Genomic DNA, 23,670 nt, shown 5'->3' on the forward strand with positions numbered 1-23,670 from the left:
TTCCTTTCGGGTATCTTTGTTATGGAATATAATACTATATACTGTATATGATGACTGCAATTTTTTCTCTTTTCTGCTTGATGTTCACTTCAATAGTCTTTTATATGTCTATTTAGCCTCTTGCTTGACCCTGTTCTATGCATCATTCTTCCTCAATCGTTATCAACACCAAATCTATGTCTCACCTCACTCCCCTGCTCTTATCCTCTATGTTTGACTATTATACATATTGAATACGTGAAAACTTGTATGAAGACTTAACTGAATATCTATCCACTCATCCCATCAACTATCTGTCATACCTAAAATGTCACTCATCCATTCATCCAAATAGTGTCTTCTATGTGGCCGTATCTAAAACTGCACATCTAATTTTGAGTTTACCCATTGGATTAAGCCATTACACCTCTATAAGGCTACATAGCTCCCTGTCTTGGTAACAACCTCGGGATATAATGGGTAATGAAAGACACGTGATATAAAAGAAACGGATGCACCTGGATATATATTTATCTTGGAAAATAACAAGCTTCTGGGGAAGTACTCTGATGGTGAAACAAATGCTGGTGGTGTGTGGTGATCGTGTTGTTTCCTGTTTTTTTCTCACCCCCTTTCTTTGTCCTGCATTCTGTACCCCCCTCTCCCTTTCCCTCCCTTCACCCAGGGAATACACACACTCCACAAAAAAGAAAAAACATTGACATAAGACACACACCACCATAGTTTGTTTCTTTACCTCTTATGTTATAAAGGTGAGTTTATCTTTTGCATAAAAACTGTTTTTATTATTATTATTATTATTATTATTATTATTATTATTATTATTATTATTATTATTATTATTATTATTGTAGTTGTTGTTATTAATCAGTAGCAGGCAGTGAGAAGTGATACCACCCTCAGTGTCAAGACCTGACTGAATTACTCAGAATAGGCAAACTGTACTCCAAGCTTTGTCAATAAATTTGTTAAACTTAAAAAGTAGTAGTACCGGCAGGTTGTTCCTCCGCCCCACGATTCCAATGTGTGGGTTGACGGACATGCAACCCCTCCTTCCCCAGGTCTCCTTAGTCAGGCCCGTCCTTTGGGGGGGCACAGGGCGACCGCCCGGGGCCCCGCGCGTGTGGGTGGGGGGCCCAGCGCAAGACCCAGTGACCTCGGATACATTACCTGTTGACTGGTTAATCTCACCTGTTCGAACCGCCACCCGCCAGTCGAAACTTTAGATGTCATTAGTAAACCTTCGAAACTTTGACTCGATCGATTCAGCAACGTAGAGAGGGTAGTGACGATTGTATTGTTAGACTAATTTGTGCCATTATATATCAGGGCATTTTTTCCACATTTTTCACTGGGGAAATTCTCAAAAGGTCAGGAGACAGTATAGTATATTATGAATTTATGACTTACTAAATGTCCCGAAGTAACAGGTGGGAAAGCATGCATACAAACATACTGTATACATATGATAATAGTCTATACAAATGATATATACTGGCATATGTTAGCGCATAACACTGCATATATGAATTATATAAATAATTCCACTATATGTATGTACCATTATTGAACATGCAATAAGCTTAGTTATATTTAATGGAAATAAGTGTACTTTTTTTAACGGATGTAAATAAAATTCTATTAACATTTCACTGAATATTATTTTGTGAAACCCATGAAAACTAGATATACTGTAGAGTAAATTTATAAAGCGTACTTGAGAAATGTAATTTCGCTGTATTTTTTTAAAAGAAAAACAAAACGTTAAAATTGGTACGTGTACATTGTAATAAACACAATAAACTGTTAGCAATATCAATACCCCTTAATTTACACATGTTATAATGCAGTTATAAAAAAAATCAAATAACAAACCATGTACAGTATAATTTATGCATAAAAAATAATCAGCTTCACTGTATTTATCACTGCAACACCGTTAAAAAAAAATCATTCTCCCAGTGATATACTGTCTGTATTGCTTCTGTGGGGAGAATACAGTTTATGCGTTATTCTTACATTCCTGTCGTGGATTATGAACATAAACATATTATTTTAGTGTAAACGATCCGCCAAACAAAGGATTTATGAAAACAAAGGAAGGTGTTTCCTTACATAACTCTCCTCAAGCAAACCTTAACAATATCCGGGAGTGCAGTGCGCAGCACTATAATAGTCCACTACCACCACTCAGCCTTCAGTGGCTGAGTCACACAGACAGACACACCCACTGCGACTCTGAAATGTAAAAACGAACTAGCCAAAAAGGAGTACTTACATCATCATTAATTTTTTGAGAATTAATCTCTTACTTGTTTATGTAATTTGAAGATTCATAACAAAGTTGTGTATTTGCAGCTAATATTCATGATAAATTTAGCTTTTATCTTGGGCATTTCCACCATGAAAATATATAAAATTTTGATAAAATATGAAAAAAAAAAATATATATATATTATTTCTCAAAATACGAAAAGTAATATTAAGAGAGGTTCTGCCGATTGGTTATATTCATTTTCGCATTTCAAAAGGACTTTACCAACAGCCCTCTCACAAGACCAATGGAATGCCAACCCTCCAATGCAGTAAACTTAAGATTTTTATTGATATTAACCCTTTAAGAACGATATTTTAACCCCTTGAGTACGATGTTTTAAATAACATGATAACTTTTGAAAGACAAGACTCGATCAAATAGATTTGAGTCGGGTGTTCTCTTTCGAGCTAGAGAGAACATCTGCCCCTTACCTGAAACTGATCAACTTATAGAAAGTTGACCCCCTGCCTCATTCCCCGTGGACACGCCCCTAGTAGATGTACTGTATGTATAACCATGTCCCCACCAGCTTAACGGGAAACCCCAGTTGGTTTACAGGTATCCAGATAATGGGGAGGAAATACACCTGTGTTATCTCATCCTAGGTCTGTGACATCTGACTCCAGGCTCACGTGACTGACGTCTGAGTTGTTTCCTAAGTGTTAGCTGGAGGAATCCACCTTATGACTATGGGCCTTCACCCTCACACTGCAGTACAATAAACATAGTCTAAAAGGGACTGTATCACGCACGCGCGGGCACTTATAATTGATTTTTGCATTATATTTGAGCTTGGACTGAATTGTTACGTGGAGGGCAGAAGGCTAAGGGATTTACCCAGAAAAGTTTTGATAAGCACGTAATAAGACACGGGAAGAGAGAAGGATTGTGGTTTATTTAGACTTTGGATAGTGGTTAATAGCAGGAGAGGAGCGAACTACATAGAGCAGTATTGTGGAGCCGCTGATGATGTGATAATGGTTTTCTGGACTTCAACAGCAAAGTCTTTAAACGCGTATTCTAGATTAGTAAATACAGTACTCTTGTCATCAATAATTAAAGATTAAAAATGGTAAACCTCTGGACAGATGGGTGTGAGACTCCTACCCGAAGGGAAACAAAAAATGAAGAAAATAAGTAACACTCCTTTTAAATCACCAATTAGTTATTTTTTATCAGAAATGGGTCTGTATCTCCTGAAGTAGACAGAGCCAATATTTATTGTTTTGGCCTTTTGGGTAATTATCATTCCTTTAATGCTTATACCTTTCATCATTAATGTTCGCAAGAAAAATAAGATTCAGCCATTTTAGTGATGTGCTGTACTAGGAGAGGTACACATGAGACTGTGTCCTGACAATGTAACTTATATTTGCCTCTGTCTACCCAGCAATAATTGAGAACCTGGTTGTTAATCGGGGTAATCATTAGCCAGTGCAGTTGGCGAGCTGTCCGGTCTTCTCGGACTATTCCTTGACACTGGGTCATGCAACTTGTTGTGGTTGTTGTTGGCGACAACTTCTACACCTTAAACAAAATCACGCCTAGGTGGCCCTTGATCCGGCAATCCTCGTTACACGAGAGGCAACAAAAATTATATTTATGCTAGGCTTGTCTTATACACATTGAAATTTCTAGGGTGACCGCCGTGCGGGTTGTCACAACAGTTTTGAGACAGAATAGACATATTTCCCCCTGTGGTCAGGATAATAGGAATGCGGTTAGGTCTTACGACAAGCTGTAAGTAACATGGTGATAAGACTGGTACTGGCTCACTTCTATCAATAACATGTTGCTTTCTCAATAAGGATTTCAATCCGGACCCAATGGACTGCCAGCCCAGTGCTATTATCGTCCCGACACCGGACCCACAAAAACACAACAACGTACTTAAACTGAAATTAAATTTTTTCATTTAAGATATTAATATAGTTTTTTTATATAAGTAGTGAGGTGAGTGGTAGATACTCAGATGCGTTTTGAAAAACCCGGTGCCTCAAATATATTGTTTTTAATGACAACACTTCCTGTGTTTGTGGACTTCAAGGTTTCTTGGGAAATACACGCTCTGATGGTAATACCGCCCCTTACACAATACACATTTATGTAATGCGGTGCCAATTCCGATTTATGTAGTGAATAAAACATTAACTTATATGCTTTACATAATAATGTAAAATATTAAATACTTTTCCTGAAATTAAATAAATAATAAAAGTCGTCAATTTGTAAAATGTGACAATGAAAAATCACGGGGAGTTAATGTTACGTGGGTGTAAATCCTGTGAGAGGCAAGATGATAAAGAGTTGTGTCGACCGAGGCCATCCTCAGTGGGTCACCACAACGTCTTCCAACAGGTTAGTTATCCCTCGTCCTTATTGGTTCCCATGGTGAAGACTTCGTTATTTGCCGTTTTATAACTTGTCTGCCATACTTTTATTGTTAGTCCGATTTGTGTCTACTTAGTTATAAACAAATCGTTTATCACGCAAGTGTAGCATTTTCTATACAATGAAAATCAGTTTTATATAATTATATATCCAATTAAATGAGATTAATCAAATTCTGATTGAAAGGAAAGAAGTAAAAAGGACAAATCACCTAAGAATTTTATATTTGTTGAACATTAGACATAATCAGAATTATGATGTTTCCACATTAAAGAGGAATAAAATTGGTAATCTCTGTTTGGCAAGGTTTTTAACCATTTCTCATTTTCTTGAATCGTAAACAACATTACAGTTACAAATGTAACTCTCGACAGTCTCTCAAATTTGTTTAGAATAGAGATATCAGGATTATTAACATCACTCGCTTACACCAGGGGAAAAAATCACACTTTACTTTATCCTCTTCGTCACTTGTTTCGTAAAGCCGCTTGGGCGGTCGGTCATATCTCTGTTAATAGCTGAAGTGCCGTCACTGCCGTAGTGCAGGCACCTGTCTGGTGGCCCTCCTCTCGAAATTTTAAATGAACTGACAGTCTCTAGCATATCTCAGGGATCCGTAGTCTACTACAAACGGGGAAGCACTTCACTTTTGGGGTGCTTTCTGAGGGTCGGACAGTCTAGGTGTGTGAACGCCCTTCTTATAAGACCTACTGTAATAGCTGGGACCTTCTCACATTTGGTCTCAGTTAATGATGCTTCCACGTCCCGTTAGGACATGTAATACGTTAAATCTTAACAGCCATTTCTTTGACCACTCCTGAAGCTGACAAGAGACCTTCCTGCAGCAATTCACAATCCATCAGATTCCAAATTTCCTTGCATAACTTAGAATCGTCCGGCATGTCATTTATGAAACACAAACAACAGCGGTCCCAGTACACTGCTCTGTGGTCAACGGAAGGGGGTGATTAAAACTCCGGGCATAAGACTTTTGACAGAAAATAAAATTTTAGGGACAGATCCAAGTATACTGTGTATGCAATAGCGCAGCACTTAATTTCTGATGGCAAGATAGCTGATATACTAAAGCTGTATCCACATTTCGCATCTACTGTAGTTGCTAATCAAACTTCCACGTGCCAAATTAAGCAAACAATGTACTAGAAATACTCTGTAACACTAAACGCTATAATATCCTGACCACTAAGGACTGATAAACACCCTTTGTGGCCTCTACTCGGTAATCCTTTTTGTGCTACCGCTCACAGGATGAGTATGAAGTACACAATAAACTAGCTGCTGTATGCGGCAAAATTAAAAAAAAATCAATTCCCGCAACAAACACACACACACACAGGTTCGAAAAACAGTGTTACCAACTCTCAATCCCTGATATGACTCTAAATATTTCACTAATATCTGTCAGTGGTGAAGAAACTGAGAAAGACATCTGGTAATGAGTGTTTCCCTATAGTCTATGTCTCTCTAGATAGTCTAGAGTCTATCTATATACTTTTATTCCCTGCTCCTGTATTAGGTCATCGGTACAGTGCCTCATAAACAACAAATTTATTATGTGACCTTGATATAGTTTTTCAGGTCCTTGATAGCATAGTGGATCAATCTTATCATGCGTGTGTACATTTTGTATTTAAATTATGGTGACTTTGACCTAGTTCTCCAGGTCTTTAAGGTCACGGTAGGTCAATATTAATCATACGTGTGTACATCACCTTAAATTTTGTAGGTGACCTCCAGGTTCACTGAGGTATGTTAGGTCAGGTCAACATGCATAGTTTGGTTAACTTGACTTAATTTTTTTAATGTCTCTTAGGACATGACAGGCCAACATGCACTTTGTTGCTGACTTGACCTATTTTGGGGGTTGCTAAGGTAGGTCAATAGGCACCTAATAGATGACTTACTGTGGCACTTATCTAATTCTTCAGAGTGACTTCGGGAGTGGTTCTTACACTGGTTCAAAGGCGATCATTAATGACAGTGAATGTTTTCAGTGAGAGAAGATGTCTGAAGCACAGTCTCTGTTGAGCCTCTTTGAGAAGCCCTATTCTGAAGTTACCACACCTCGGGCAAATGAATCCATCGTCTTCGCGTTGGAGGAAAGGGTGAGTACAATTAGCTTAACCACTGTTGTTGTTTATATAGTATTAATTTTCATTGTCCATCTTCTGTTTCATGTTGTCATTTAGTTTCTATGTAAACGAGGTAGCTGTTGGACCACAATTCTCGCAGCACACTGTTCCCGGTTCTTTATTAATAAACATTTGAGTGTAATAAATATCTGATTTATTTCTATCATTGCTTATAGTATCTTAGTGTGTTGACATGCAAGAGATGATTCATCTTAAAATCGTCCTTATTATTGTTATGCCGAAAATAACCTTTGTTGTGCAAGTATTAAACAATTAGTCTTGTTGGTTAACTTTCCAACCATAACGTCTCTCAGCTGGTCCCTGAACAAAAGAAGGAAATTAATAGCGCGTCAACTTTGTGTGTATTGCAGCCTGTGGTGGTTACCAGAGTAGGTACAAGGCCTGCCATCACGTTACCGAAGCGTCCTGACGCTGACCCCAGCAGGTTAGGAACTGCCACCGTTGTCCCCCGCGGCTCCGCTTTCTCATTCTTCGTCAGCACACATCGTCGAGCCGCCAAAGATCTCTGCGATGCCTTCATGAGTGAGTACACCCACAGTTGGTTTAAATTTATATTGACATTTGATCATTTCTCTGTAGACTTTTCACTTGATACATGGAAATATAAATACAGTGCATTACTTTTAGTAGCCACAGTGTTACATAAGGATAAAACATTAGTCTGTGTAGTCAACCTTATTAGCAACAGCGTCATATAAATACAATGAATGTCATGTGTAGATAGGTAGAGGACTTCATGACATATTGCGTCAGTTGTCAACATTATCATGTGACTGGTGAACGATTTACTGATGTCATGTGTGTGTGTGTGTGTGTGTGTGTGTCTTACCACCGACCAGAGACCACCGGGGTACAGGACCTGGTACAGTTCGCTGCCAGAGTCAAGGGTGTTGTCAACGAGAGCCTCTTCATCTACGCTCTCTCCTTTGTCATCCTTCACAAAAAGGTAATTATACTCGTTGGTCACAATTTAATACAAAGTTATTTTCCCTGGGTTTCTCCGTCCAGTTACCTTCTAAACACTTACTGTTATCTATATATCAATCTGTACTTGGTATACTTACATCTTTCTTCACAGTAATTATTAAGTTAAAACTACACCAACAGTTTTGTCAGCTTACTTCACACGTTTCCCATTTTATCACCTTTTAAAATACTTTTTACTATCAGTTGATTGTGTTACATCAACAGGAATTACGAAATTTCCGGCTGCCATCACTGGTGGAGGTGTTCCCACAGAAGTTTGTACCGGTGGAACATCTCATTAAATCACAGCAAGAGGCCGTCAGGCGAGACGAAAATGAGGTGAGTCTGAGTAGATTTAGACTTATAACAACACAATTTCTTAAATTTAAAGTCATATAACAAATCACTAAAGATAGTAATTATGTGAATGAGTGGTAGATTACCTAATAAGAGTTAGGCCAGTAAGTTGGGTCTGAGTATAATGTACACAGTTCTAAGGCATGGGGCTTAGGCATGGTTACGATTAATTAGTTAATCATTATTTCGGATTTAATCATTAGTAAATATAACATATATGACAAAATTACGATAACTTATTAACCCTTCAGATCGGTTGCTTTGTAAATCAACTTCTCTTTTCGTGGATTGAAATGCGCGCTTTGAAGCCCCGCGGTCCTCTGATGGCGTCTGTGACAACTAAGCCAAGTCAGCCGATTGACCACATGTGTTGTCCAAGGAATATCATAATCCTTGGTGTTGTCATAAGTGTTCTTGTATCAGTCAGTGTCATCGGAATATCGTGGTGTAAAAAAAATCAGTTACTTTGCAGGGGCGGATCCAGGAATATAAAAAAGGGGGGGGGGGTCTAAGAAGTTGTGGGTGGGGGAACATGGTGAGCGCAGCCACCCATCCAGTTGGGGGGTTTTATGGGGGGCGCTGTAAGCCCCCCCAGAATTGTTTTTGAACTCTGACCAGTATCATGGCCATTTTGAAGCCATGCGCACTTGATACTAGGAGATAAATTATTCTGAAGTCAATGGTAAATATTTTTTACTATACAGAAATGCCTGAGTGCAGTACTGCATAAACGAAAAAGTACTGGAATTTTCTGGTGAAAAGGGGGGTCCGGACCCCCAGGACCCCACTGGATACGCCCTTGCTTTGAAAGATGGATACTAGACTGTCCAGTTATGTACAGTGATCAAAGACCATCGAGAATCTGGGTGAAACAACTTTCATGGAAATGTATCAAAGAATTCGTTAGGTGACGCTAAATTACATTGTTTGCTCAGTGGTCACATTACATTAACTTTACGTTATCCTCTTACAGCCTAGTTACAACTTAGCTGGGAGAAGCTACTGGCTTGTTTAAGAGTCCCGCCGTTACACTATACATCTTGGTCCAAACGCGCTTTGAAGATCTAAACAACACATTTTTAAAATTTTAGATCTTGGGTTTTACAAGAGCAAACGTTAGGTGATGGTCGGATATATTAAGTTAAAATAAGTTTCATTATAGTAACTTTGGTTCGGTTAGAAATAGGTGAGAAAATTGATTTCGTTAATTTAGTCCGTGGTACTGTAGAAAATAGACTTAGATAAATAAAATTATGTAAGCCCATTTTGGAGAGGATGGGATAAAATTGCAGTATACTTATTTTTGTCAAGAATAATTATTGATAAAAAAATAAATATCTGGAATTGAACAAGAAAAAATATTAAAATTTTTCAGACATCCTCCATCCCTCTGAGTTACGTCACGTGGAGAGAGTTTACATCTCAAAACATATTCATCATGTTCCTGTTTTTTTTAAGATATTATTTTGTTGACAGAGCTTTTCACATGCTAGTTTATGCTTCCTAAAGTGCATAAATTATTAGAGATCAACACGGAATAGATGTTATCCCTTAAAATATCAGAATAAAAATACGATAGAATAAATACTGAAGCACTGTAGTGACTTTCTATGTACATCTGCCAACCAATCAACTGCCTTGCTACAAACTGCAAGGCACTTCCCCCAGTGGATGGGGTGAAGACTAATCATGGTTATTGGTTAAAAAAAAAATCTCCCCCCTCAGGAGACACAGATCGTGATCGAACATGGACCTGATTTCTCGAGCAGTGCCATCAAACCAGAACACCGAGTGGCTTATTGGCGGGAAGACTACGGTATGAACGTACACCACTGGCACTGGCACCTTGTGTATCCTATTGAAATGGACCTCATCCGCGACCGAAAAGGTGAAATTTTCTTCTACATGCATCAGCAGATGATAGCCAGGTAAGGGAGGATAAAAGGATGATTAGCCATTTATATCTTTAAAAACTGTCTTTTAGTTTATGAACAATCATAGTGACCCAGTAATCATGGTTAAAATCATGATGCTACTGTACCAGGTATGATATGGAACGGTTGAGTGTTGGTCTTCGACGTGTAGAGAAACTGGAGAACTGGCGCATCCCAATTCCAGATGGCTACTTCTCTAAACTGACTGTCAACAACTCTGGCCGGGCCTGGGGAACCCGTCAGGACAACACCTACTTGAAGGTGAGTCTCATTCTTAACACTACATCCAAATTAAAGAAAGTTTATGGGACTCAAATAATCCTCGCACTTTGAATTCATTATCAACCCGATGTAAAAGTTCATGTACAGGCATTCTTCCTTTATGAAAAATGTGGAGATACAATAAAAATCGTGTCCCGTGATTCAATTTACGACAAAATCCCAAAGTTGCGAAATTATTTTATCTTCCTGTTTTTGTAATTATTTATCCAAAGTAATAATGAAAATATGCTAAAACAAATGTATTATTTTTTCACTACCAATATCCTTACTTAATTCACTAAATTACTGGTGCTGTACTTCATTATTTTCTAGCACGCCCAATGTTATAAATTAGTTTGGTACATATTTCTTTAAAGTAAACGAGGAGAAATTGGAAAAGCTGGCAACTGGTTGAGTGACTGAGCTGGTGGAGATGAGTCTTGTCCGCCTGCAGTGAGTTTGAGAAGTACAGTATATTATATTGTGATTATAGGTTTAAAATAAAATTAAAATAATTATATGCTAATTACGTAGTACAATAAAGATGTAGAGTTCCAGAAGATACCATGGAATTTGGAAGTAAAATAAAGTGTGGATGTGTAGCGTACTGTATTGTGGCCAGTAGTCAATTATCTTTAGATGTCTATTATCTCTTCGTATGGCCACACAACGTACGCACATGTAGATATCTCACACTCAGGAATGAGGTAGAATAGAAACTCACGATGCGTTTTCTGTTTATATATTAATGTACAGAGTAGCGCTAAGGAGTTACTACTGGGTGAGGTGTTGCTTGCTCAGAGGTCCTGTAGGGCGAGGAGCTCTCTGAGGAAGCTGGGTGGTGAGGTGCTGGAGAGAGATCTTGCTGGTCCTGTAGGTCAGAGTAGGATGGTCTCCCTGTCGTTGTTGTTGAGAATGTCGGACCGTAGTCCGACACGGGCGTTTGCCTATAGGCGGCCCGTTTGGTGGTTCCGGCTGGAGCTCCTGGAGCAGCCAGACCGGATTTAGGATTGGAGGTGGTCCCACTATGGAGAGCATCTTGTCTAGTGTGTCTGTGTGACTTAAGAAGGCCTTCCTGGTCTCCCTGTCCAGGCATGGCCGTATTTATACAATTTACGAGGATCAGGATTTGGGGTGAGCGTAGCGAGAGGGCCAATCACAGAGGAGGCCCGTACTGTACTGTACTGTACTGTAATAGATGAAACATCTGTAATATCATACATACATACATATACTTGAACCTGACTAATTCGACACCCTTTTTGTGCCATGCGTAATTTATGTGCTAACATTAGGTCAAATAGCACACGTTATGGGCTTCACTACTGATAGCACAGGATTTAAAGACAATTATTAGAGTACACTGTACTAAATTGCTATTTCACTCCAGGACTTCCGGCGTAATGACTTTGGATTACAGCCACTTGACATTACTGAATTGGAGGTCTGGCGCAGCCGATTGTTGGATGCCATCCACCAGGGCTACATGAAAAATGTGAGTCATTTATCTATACTGAATATATCATACTTTCTGTCTGTTTGCCTGTCTGCAGGCTGCTTATGTATACAGTATGAAAATAGTGCGCTTCTATTTGGTTGAGAGGTGCTAATGGTCCAGGGGATGGTCACGCACTCTCCTGTCATGCACCCGGGCACAGCAGAGTAAGCCAGCCAGTTAAACATGATGTGTACAAACTTATTTCCTTGTTTTAAGTTTTATTTATCTGGAAATGATAGAGAAAAATAATATTTAAATAGTGATAAAGTTTATTCAGTAACTAACCGTAATGAATTATACATTTCTTTCTCGGCAGCCAAATGGTGACACAATCCCTCTGTCTGATGACGTCACATCGGGAAAACGAGGGGTTGACATACTGGGTGATACATTAGAGGCAGATGCTGACCTCAGTCCTCATTACCAGTTCTACGGTGACCTTCACAACATGTGTCATGTGCTTATTTCTTTCTCTCACGACAATGACAATGCCCACAAGGTAACCCACACTCTTCAGGAACTATAATCTCTGCAACTGTAGTAACAAATATGCAAATATCACTACTTAAACAATGGGGAAATGATAATGTCTAACAGACGGTTAGGGTCATTGTAATGGTAAAATCATATCCTTTATTCACTTATAACTAAATGCAGCACTACAGCACGTGATGCAAACTGTCATCTTTACTCATAGTCAGACCATCTGGTGAAGCTTTGTGATCCCACCCTGAGTATTGCTAAAAACAGAGTTATTTTCCAATTAATTGGGGAAAATTCTTTGATAAATACGTGTTGAAGCTATTAATAACAAATAAATGTTGAACATATTAATGATAGATACTTGTTGTGTACACATTAATAATAGATAAATATTGTACATGTCAGTAATAGATACAAAATAATCTATCGGTTATGCTCCATCCACTTTTGTTATCCTTGTCAATCATTACAATTCATAGATATTGTTTAAATATTGTTTTCTGAGTGAGGGATGCTAACTCGGTGGAGAATTCATAGCAAATTTTATTCTTTTCGCAATGTAAGATATACAATTTTTTTCAGATGAAGCCTTAATTTATTGATATATTTTCAAAGTCTCGCCTCTGATGCACTGTACAATAATGCACATGGCTACAACGCTGCACCAACGGACATACTGTAGATCACGAAAAACTCATAATTTTATCGCTATTAAATATTTAGCTACATGATGTATCGATTCATTTGAGAGGTAATTTACACGTCTCCAGTCAAAAAAGTTGTTTGACAAGTATTATAGCTGTTTATAAATGAAAATGTGTGTTGGCCTCTAAATGTTTTTCCTCGCATCTTAAGTAATTTCTTTACAGTTAATTGGATTATCTAAACTTTCACTCTTTACTTTTGTGTGCTGTACCCTTGAATATCTGAAGCAATATTTATAAAGGTTTTACCATTACTTCACTCGATTTTCGACTTTGATGAATATTAATAAACATCATAAAAATACAAATTTCTTACCAACTCCGCATCTGCTGTGATATTCATTAATATTTTTTTTTATAAATAATGTCATCATTGGTGCTTTGAACATGGAACAGTAATAAGCACAAGTGTCTGAAAAACATTCATGACATAATATACAGTACATTCAGGGAACAAGAATTCATATATATATATATATATATATATATATATATATATATATATATATATATATATATATATATATATATATATATATGTAGATCACAATGAAAACGTGGATAAGATAAATCTTGATAAAAATCACACGGGAAAAGAAAGGAGCACCTTAGCTTTTCTTTTTCCGTGTGATTTATCATATATATATATATATATATATATATATATATATATATATATATATATATATATATATATATATATATATATATGCAAATAAATCACTGTAGGTGCGAGTGATCCAAGTATATGCTGATAACCACAAGGAAACAAAAAAACACACAATAAATTGATTTCACAGGAGGAGTTGGGAGTATTGGGGGATCCAGCGACCTCCATGAGGGACCCTGTGTTCTACCGGTTGCACAAGTTTATTGACGATGTGTTTCAGGCATACAAGCTGACACAGAGACCATACACCATGGAAGATGTAAGTGTACCATTCTGTCATTATCTTTGGTTATTGTTTTCTTTATGGACACCTGCTTGGTTACCAATGCTAGAAACCTGTTACCTTAAGAACTTTACATTTTTTAATGTGAAAATTTACTGAGTTTAAGATTTACACAGCAATGAATTTTAGGTCACGCGCAGTAATAATTTCCAAATCATCTGTTTCATCTTATCTCCAAATCCTGATATCAGAACTGCACAATATGTCCACCATTGATCATCTTGAGAATATAATCAGATAATGAACAGTAAGGCCAAGACAACGGGATCTCTCATCTCGGTGCTACTGAGCTTAAGTATTGTTTTGTGTAATGTCAAAGATTTTGTTAAAGAAGATTTGAAGCACCATGATGGTATATCCTGGTACCTTTGTTCTAATAATTATTTTCCGCCATATGTTTTAGACTAGGGAAGATTATTATTACCTTTCATCTTTTTGCATCAGCTGTCAATGCCTGGTGTGGTAATGAACCAGGTGAGTGTTACCAGCAAGAGAGAGATCAACAAATTGACCACTGGCTGGAGTACGCGTGATTTTGAAGCTAGTCGAGGCATTGACTTCAGCTCCCCCAAACCTGTCATATTACGCCTCACCCATTTGGATAGCGTCCCCTTCAACTACCACATTGAGGTGAGTTCTTGCAATGGGAGTGTACATGAAAGGCTATTGATTAGTCGTGTAAGATGTGCTACAGAATTGTCCGTAGGCGAGGAACAGGTAGTTGTAGGAAAGGAATGATACTTGATCAAAATTTACATCTAGGACAAGTGGTAGATTAAACGTAGAAACAAACAGCCTCTGAATCATTATGGGAGTTCGGGTAATTGGTAGAGTCAAGATTGATGATGTACACAGGCAGAAGAGGATTTGGGCATATTGAGCACACGACAGATCACACAATTGGGGGCAAGAAAGTGAAGGGAAGGCCAAGAAAAAATAGTCTAGTATATAGGTGGAGTAACGAACTCTGTATTGTTGATTGTGTAGACTGGAGTTGTTTCGTACATGATGTTGTCAACTTGAAAGAACTTGGGGGTTCAGCTTGGTATGCACAAAGAATCGATAGGAGGCATTACAAATCATAATGGAGTTTCAGGATTCTTTATAGATAATGTATATGGAAGTTGAAAACAGAACCTGGTACATATTTTCATTTGTTGTCTTCAGCTCTTTCCTGTTGCTCTCCATAGTGGCCTTGTTCCACCTTCCCTATAACTTTGCTTCATTTTCTTTGTTTCTTGTTCTATCCTATACAGAAATGAGAAAGGAATGAAGATATTTGGTATCTACAAGAAAGGACTGTGTGACTGACTGTTGAAATTGGGGCTGAATAACAATTTCTCGTTTACAGGTAACCAACACTGAACCGAATCCAAAGGTTGTAACAGTAAGGATCTTCCTGGCACCCAAACACAATGGGTCGGGGGCGGAGATGCCCTTCATGGAGCAGCGTATCTTATGGGCCGAGATGGACAAGTTCAACCACACGTGTAAGTTATGAGTCACACTTGACGTACATACTATAAGTAATAGTTATATCACAGCCATTAAGGATTATATAATAACACTGTTACGCAGAAGCTTTCTGAAATATAACTTTGCTGTATGACTTTTAGATATAAGAAGTTGATGATTAAGATGTTCATGTTGATATAACTCACTCTGCCAAAGGTGAAGGGAGAGTACTTGAAGCACTCGTTCCATTTTCTTGCATCGCTCCTCCACCAACAGTATCGAATCGTGCTAAGTTAGTGAGGAAACAGGAGTCTTTGCCTTAAAAACGGAAAACCCCTCTTGTAATACAACTGTTTTTGTAAAATGAATATTCTCCAAATTAAAAAAAGATGAAATTAACAGGAAATTGTTTACTGAATTTGATTTTGATCATTTAAGTAATTTTCAAGTTACTGAACATAAAGCAATTTGTAACATTTGTAAAACAAGGGTCATAACTTGCAAATATGCAGGAATTTTAAGTTGTACTGTACACAAAATCTAATAAAATTAGATTTAGTTTTTGAAATCAGTGAATAAGAACCTTGGTTATGGATTTATGTACAGTTGCCTGTATATACTGTACGTATTGCACAGTACATATTATGTATCTTGCCTCACGAGCAATCCTTGGTATGTGCGGCACCGCCGCAGTCAAGGTGCCCCAACTGGGGGATGGTGGAGGGGGACTTTACATTTAAATGTCCTTTTGATATTATATGTTTATGGTATAATTATGTTGTTGGATACTGTTGTCCCTCCACCATCCCCCAGTTGCGGCCCTGCCACATGCACCTAGTCACCTGTGAGGTGAGGAACATTACGTGGGTAACTGTACTGTACATGCATATAAATACTGCATATAAATACTGAATTGTACATATATTGTACATAAAAGAGCAAAAAAAAATATACACCAACATACATTGTGATGAATAATTAGTAGACTAATAAATGTACCTCCTGAGGACTCCTCTAGATCTTCCATCCATTATCCATCGAATATTCATAAATACCGTACATGTATCTGTATTACTTCTGAACCTCTTGGCCGACGGTCCTCAAACGCATTGTGGATATTTCTTGCTCAAGTTGCTTGTACAGTTACATACAACTAAATCTTTAGTATTTACACTGAGTTATTGTTTATTTATTGTATGAGTGATGGCTCTCATAGCTGTAAATTAACGCCAGTGACCTTCCAACAGTGAACCCCGGCAAGAACCAGATAGTGCGCTCCTCAAAGGACTCCTCCATCACCAACCCCACTGACTTCACATTCAGGGACCTGGACTCGAGGCCTATGACCCCAGGTAAGTGGAGAGTTGGATTATTTGGGCAGTGTTCCTTGACTGGGAAATAGGAAGATGGTATAAAATTCGACTAAAAGTCTAATTAAACCAATTCAACCCACTTCAAGTCGAAACTACGTCCTTCGCCGCGCCTTTCGTCGTCTGGTCTGCGGCCCGATGGTGGGGGGTTAAGTTACTGGCTGGCTGTCGTTGTGTGAGGGTTTGTGACAATGCCTGATAAATGCGCCATATCTAGATGCATATTAAATTACAGACTACATGATAAAAATTTGATATTGATATATTTCCAAAGGATAAAAAACATAAAAAAGTGGATTTTATTATGCATGCAGCAAATATATAAGGTGCAACAGGAGGAAGAGGGTCGTCGAGTTTCAACCCGAGTTTTAAACTAAATGAGTCCTAAGGGACACCGCAATACAGTACTTAACGGGCGGTAAAATTAACTAATTCCAATAAAATTATTTTATATTAATGGAATTAGTTAATTTTACCGCCACACCACCCCGTTAAGTACTGTACTGCGGTGTCCCTCAGGACTCATTTAGTTTAAAACTCAGGTTGAAACACGACGACCCTCTTCAAGAGAAGATGTTGTTTAATATTACGGGCGTAACTCTCGGCCAGGAAACCGGATGTGGAGAGACAAGTACCAATTTGTTGCTTGAAACTGTTGTATAGCCTAGTCACCTGTAATATATCTACTTGCCATATTAAGCTGAAAACCTTTACACACACATATATACTTGTATTCACTAATATACTGTAATAGCTTGGGCGAAAGAGAATGGTGATAATTACAATCATTAATTTTTTTATTATTTTCTTTAACTATTTTATTTAATTCTTGTATTCCTCCCCCCCCCTCAATAAATAGCTAGACCATATGCCTATGATTACTTAATTGCTTTTACACTGATACTGGCAGCAAAATCATAAGAGTATAAATAATAATAAAGAGAATAAGAAGATTTTTAATAATAATAATAATAATAATAATCTGTAATAATAATAATTGGAATATCATAAAAATAATTACATGATAGGTTCGAGCGGCTAACTGAAAGATAGTGTGCCAGGGGATGAGAAAATCAGAATAGATGGCAAGAGTATCTTCTAATACAGCGGGTTGGTCGTCTCACCCGGGATAATAAACGAGTCCCTTACTACACTTTTCTTCCACTACGGCCAACAACGTCACATAATACGCACAACCCCCCGATTCGACTGAAGGTTGATTCACCAGTCACCTTGTATCCTTACGTTTCTCCTTTGTTTTAAATTATTATTATTTTTAATTTATCTTTAAACCAACTTTCTTTGACCAGTCTTTACTTCTTCTTTCTCTCCACCTTTTTTAACGCCTTTTTTTCTATTTCCTCTCTCTCCTTTCTCTCTCCTCTATTATCCTTCCTCTCTCCTCTCTCATCCTTCCTCTCTCCTCTCTCATCCTTCCTTTTTCCTCTCTCATCCTTCCTCTATCCTCTCTCATCCTTCCTCTCTCCTCTCTCATGCTTCCTCTCTCCTCTCTCATGCTGCCTCTCTCCTCTCTCATGCTTCCTCTCTCCTCTCTCATCATTCCTCTCTTATCCTTCTTTTCTCCTCCTTCCTCTCTCCCTTCTCACCCTTCCACTTTCCTCTCTCTCCTCCAACTACTCATGTCACAAGAGAACAGCATAGTGGTTGGCTGCCAGAAGGTATGCCTGCTCGTACTGCCATCTATTGCTGTCAGGGAACTATGTTTTCATCAGCGGAAGGAGTATCTACGTTTTATATTTATTTATTAACCATTTCAAAGCTTATTTAATGAAGCATACAGTATTAAGAGTATTTAATGCTTCTCCAAGAAATGAATTCGCGGAGCAATAAAACAAGTAGTGTCGTGGGCTACGTCAATGCTGTTGATTTGTGTACTCTAGGCTCTCTTCACCTGATCATCTCTTATTAAAAACTAAAATAAAATATTTTATAAATCACTTTAAAAATATTAATGCTCCTCTAAGACATGAAACATTAAAGGCATATTTAATGTTCTTACACTAAAGGCGAAGAGAATGCACTACAGTACAGTACCATGTTACGGCACAGAGCGACCAGTGAGGAATAGAATAAAATGAGCAGTTGGTTACATTGCCTTACTGTTTACCACTGCTGTTTACATGCAGTGTCTAGGGCACATGAAACTTTATACTCCACAGCATAGTTTATAATTATACATGCTTATCATTTGCAAACTTGTATGACAACTTTACTAAATTATTATTATTCTATTTTTTTATATTTTGTATTATTATTATTACAGTATTATTATTAATATGGCATAAGACCAACAAGACATAGTGAGGGAACTAAGTACAGTACAGTAGTTTGTATGTGAGGAAGGAAGTGAAGGTAAATGCTATACAAGATAAAGCGAGGTTTTAAAAGAAAGTAGAGATGTGAGAGTTGGAAAGGGTTTGGAGTTTTAAGTATGTAATGACAATTTTAAATAGTCCTGAAGGTGCACAGAAAACAAGTGTTGCAAAGAATGATCAGGAGTGAGGTTGTGTTCAAATATTACCCTATGGTTTTTTGGGACTGGATAATGTAATGACTCATGTCCGAGGTGATGAATTTTACACCACCTCCAGTATATAGTTCTTTGAATCGATGGTTGTTGTAGTCTCCTCTATGAAAATTGTAAAATGCATAAGAGTCCCTTTCCATCATATTTCCGTTTCTTCCAGGAACTGAAGCTACCGAGTTTGATTTCTGTGGGTGTGGATGGCCACAGCACCTCCTGCTACCCCGAGGAAAACCTGAGGGTATGGCCTACCAGCTCTTCTACATGATTACAGACTTCGAGAAGGACAAGGTCAGTCACTTGTCGTCAGTATTATTCTTTTATAATATCTAAAAGTTGCTGCTGCTGCTCACATGCAATTAAGTGTTAGTAAATCTAAACTCTTTTGGTTGACAAGTGATCTTATTTTGTTTTCCACAAACCTTCCAGCCATACCTAAGCCTGGTTCTGTAAAATCAGGTTCAACTGCTCAGTACCAAGAGAACAACCTCAGAGTCTCGACCTAAAAACCCAGCACATTAATTTAGTTATATTTAGACAAATCTTTTTGAGTTAAGCGCCAAAAGTACCAACTCATCTTTCTTTCTGTGAAACTTGTTTCTTTATGAAGCAATGACTCTGATAGACAAGAATATGTAACAATGGTTTAAATTGAGAGAAAATCAGCACATTCCAAATACACCTGAGGGAGTTACGGCAACTTGAAGGGAGCAAAATTTATCATTCTGGTTTGCATATCCTAAGGGTGATTGTGTGTGTGTGTGTGTGTGTGTGTGTGTGTGTGTGTGTGTGTGTGTGTGTGTGTGTGTAAAAGCAACATTAAGGTTTGTCCCATGAGGTATCTATGTCTGCTGAGTGAACTATAGCTACTCTGACCTTGGTCCTTTAATAGTGGTCCAGCTCGTGTTCGGCGCCATGCAGGTAGAAGGGACTGAAGTAAGATGGTTAAATAAATCATGATTGCCTTGCTGCCCTTCACAGGTGGAGCAGGCACAAGGAGCGAGAAGTTGTGCCAACGCCGTGTCCTTCTGTGGGGTCCTGGATGCCAAGTTTCCTGACAGTAGACCAATGGGCTTCCCCTTCGACCGTCGCCCTCCACCAGTTCTCCTCGATGCTGGCGTCCTCACAACTGCTGACTATGCACGACTTGACAACATAATGATGCAAGACCTTACCATCACTTTCCTCGCCGACAAACTGGTGAAGTAGAACATCTAAAATACAAGTCACATAATTTTAATTCTTCTAAGTACGAAGACCTTAAAGTGTGACACAAGACAAGGTAGAGCCACACTTATCCAGATTTTAGAAACCACAAACTATACAAGAAGCAAAAGTTTGTATTGAAATGTATACATTCTAATATGATAACATAGAAAAAATCTGAAATATTTGTGTGAGTTATTTCATTGTTTATTAAAGCTCTTTGCTGATGATAAGTTGTTGGAGTGAGTAGTGAACTGTTGTAATTCTCAACAGTGTGTCTGTATAACGCCACTATAGACACCACAAATTGTTTCTATTATTATTATTATTGTTATTAATATCACCATTATTAAACCTCGTGTCAAATAAGTTAGCTCTGTATCATACATTACAATATACGCATTTGCCTTAGTAATGGCACATAAATTTTTGAAATATGAAGATAATTCCGTAAAATCAGCTAATGTTTAGGGTACATAAACCAAATAGTCTACACTAAGATGACAAAGATCATCATTAAACTGACTATTATCATAAGCATCAAAGTTATTCAGTGTCCTCAAGTATCCTGTATTAAGAATAAAATGTTTATAAAGAGAGTTTTTGTGCTTATATGAGAAATCACAATTAAAAAGAGATTAATTGCACTGTTTGGACCTTGACTGTGGTCTAACTGTACATACTTAATGTGGGCCTTCTCCAACATTGTTGAGATTTGTGATTAAAGAAAATACAATGTGTGTGTGTGTGTGTGACACTTGTAGAATAAATCATGCATTTAATACGATAAACACGTTTGTTATTAAATATATAATAATGATGTGCTTTATTGATTGATATTTTGTTTACTTCATTATAGAGACTTGTAAAACTTCCATTCACTTTATTGTCCAATCAGGTGTTACAGTCACAAGTATCACCAACATACCGTAATGTGAATCATGCCACTTAAGTCCCGAAACCTGACACCTTGTGTTTTCCTCTTATTAGTTTCACAAAAGTTCTAGCAGTCTGCCTGACTCACAGAACTGGTGTAGTAACTCAGCCTCGACTGAAGGTGTTATGCAGATATACAGTAAATCCCTTAAGCTTCTTTTTGTCTGTATTTTGTCTTCTGTTTCACTAAAAAAGACCAGCTTGGCTGTAACATCACGCTCACATTTTACGTTGTCTCAGCTTCGTTCACCATATTGTTATTATATTTTTTCTAAGTCAAGAATTGCAAATGAAATCATCCCGATAGAAGATCATTGCTAACAATAAAATCTATTATTATTTCCGTTAACCAACAATTTTAATGACTGCTCTGTAACCTGGTGATACAATCCATCCTTGTTTATTTCCAGCTTCATCTTTCTTACACACATCACACTCTCTTATCAGATACCTAACACAGCCTCCAGCAATGTCCTTCCTTACCATACTCTGGGAACACACTCCCAGACCCTCGTGTCATCTCGGTCAATAGTTTTTATCTATACAGTTGCTTTCTTTTTTTAGCCAATGTTCTCATAGTGAAGTAGTTATTCACACAGCCTCGTCTTTTGATAATTCCCTCTTACACACTCTGCACACATCAAATTAAATATTAATTACTATGAGTGTCGGCTTCTTTTGTTACGTATTTAACTTCTTAAAAAAATAAAAATAAATAAAATGAGCGGCCACAAACACCAAACACGCTGTCTACATTAGGGTTTCCTTCCCGGGATCCCGGGCGTAAGTGGTTATGTTTTTTCCCGGGAATTTGGTTCAAATCCCGGGATTCTTATTGTTATTCCTTAACTCTGATTTGCACCATGTAAAATACAAAAACGCAGGTCATTCAAGTGTTCTCTTTAAGTTTTTTGTAGAGTAGGGCTTCCAAATGGCATAGAATTTTTTTTTTATAATGGCTGACTTTGAATGTCATTCCAAATATCATGAGTTTCTTTTGTGGCTAACAGAATGAGATTGACTGTCTGTGCTTCTTGAAGAGTTATTTCATGAACAACTTTTGATGTGTGCGTAACTGTGTGGCTTGTGTGCACAAATGATTTTATGCTATTATTTTTTTCACAGGTCATTCGAGTGATCGCTTTAGGTTTTTGTAGAATGTGGCTTCCAAATGGCATTAAATATAGAATTCTTATTTTTTATAATAGCTAACTTTGAATGTTATTCCAAATGTCTGTGAGTTTCTTTTAAGGCTAACGGAATGAGATTAATTAAAAATTTGCTTGTTTAATCATATTATGTACCTATTTTTACACCAGTATGCAACTTAATAAAGAGAACTTTGCTTCACTGTAATATAATTTATCAAATCAATTGCCTATCAAATACTCTACAGATACTACATTAATGAAGTATAGGGTTAGCATATAGCATTAGTTAGGACAAATATCACCTGATGAGGGAAATCCTGGGATCCCGGGAAATATCCTGGTTTGTCCCAGAATCCCGGGATGCTAAGAAACCCGCCGATCATATAAAGTTTGATATTTCAACCCCTAAGCATCATAGAACAACTATATTTTGGTTGTTGTTGTTTTTTCCGTTTTCAGGGTCAAGGAGTGTAATAAAAGTAATTTTAAATCTGTTTCTGGAATATAAAGACGTATTTAAAATGTCGTCTAAAATAGCTGCCGTATATACCTTGTTTTCTATTTTAAACTTGAAATCACCATATAAAGGTATTATTTTTGCTAACTGATATTATTTAAAATTAGACTAATATTCTTCTTCTATTATAGCCTATATAATAATTTAGCAAATATTTGATATTATGTATTTAATATTTTGGCTAACTGATTTTTATGTTTGTGGCAATAGTAACTCAACAAACTGATGCATTGATTTCATTTCAAGAGTACTGTGTCTGCAGCAAGTTCATGACATCAGTATCAAAGATGTGCTTCAGTATGAATTATCACCAGTGCCACCTTTCTTATTTGAAGCCAATGGTGACATGCGGGCAGCGAAGAGTAAGGCCACCTTGAAGAAAAGGTTAGGAGTGGAACTTTCTTCTCTTTTCGTTGAACAAACTGAAGTATCTGTGGTAGATGGATGTGCTG

The 23,670-nt window shown here is 37.5% G+C and overlaps 1 protein-coding gene across 1 annotated transcript; it reads left to right on the forward strand.

Annotated features, from left to right (window-relative positions):
- Window positions 1-4,599: 4,599 nt before the first annotated feature.
- Window positions 4,600-22,900, forward strand: LOC121871498 (phenoloxidase 3-like). Its single transcript, XM_042373886.1, has 15 exons — window positions 4,600-4,675; window positions 6,724-6,834; window positions 7,233-7,404; window positions 7,722-7,828; window positions 8,074-8,187; window positions 9,931-10,133; window positions 10,250-10,400; window positions 11,791-11,895; window positions 12,215-12,397; window positions 13,886-14,014; window positions 14,483-14,668; window positions 15,390-15,528; window positions 16,741-16,845; window positions 19,572-19,699; window positions 20,390-22,900. The coding sequence occupies exons 2-15, from the start codon at window positions 6,733-6,735 to the stop codon at window positions 20,615-20,617; spliced, it is 2,052 nt and encodes a 683-aa protein (XP_042229820.1). The 5' UTR covers window positions 4,600-4,675; window positions 6,724-6,732; the 3' UTR covers window positions 20,618-22,900.
- Window positions 22,901-23,670: the final 770 nt, after the last annotated feature.

This window comes from Homarus americanus, unplaced genomic scaffold (assembly GCF_018991925.1).
Source record: "Homarus americanus isolate GMGI-L3 unplaced genomic scaffold, GMGI_Hamer_2.0 scaffold45698, whole genome shotgun sequence".
In the NCBI taxonomy this organism is placed as follows: Eukaryota; Metazoa; Arthropoda; class Malacostraca; order Decapoda; family Nephropidae; genus Homarus; species Homarus americanus.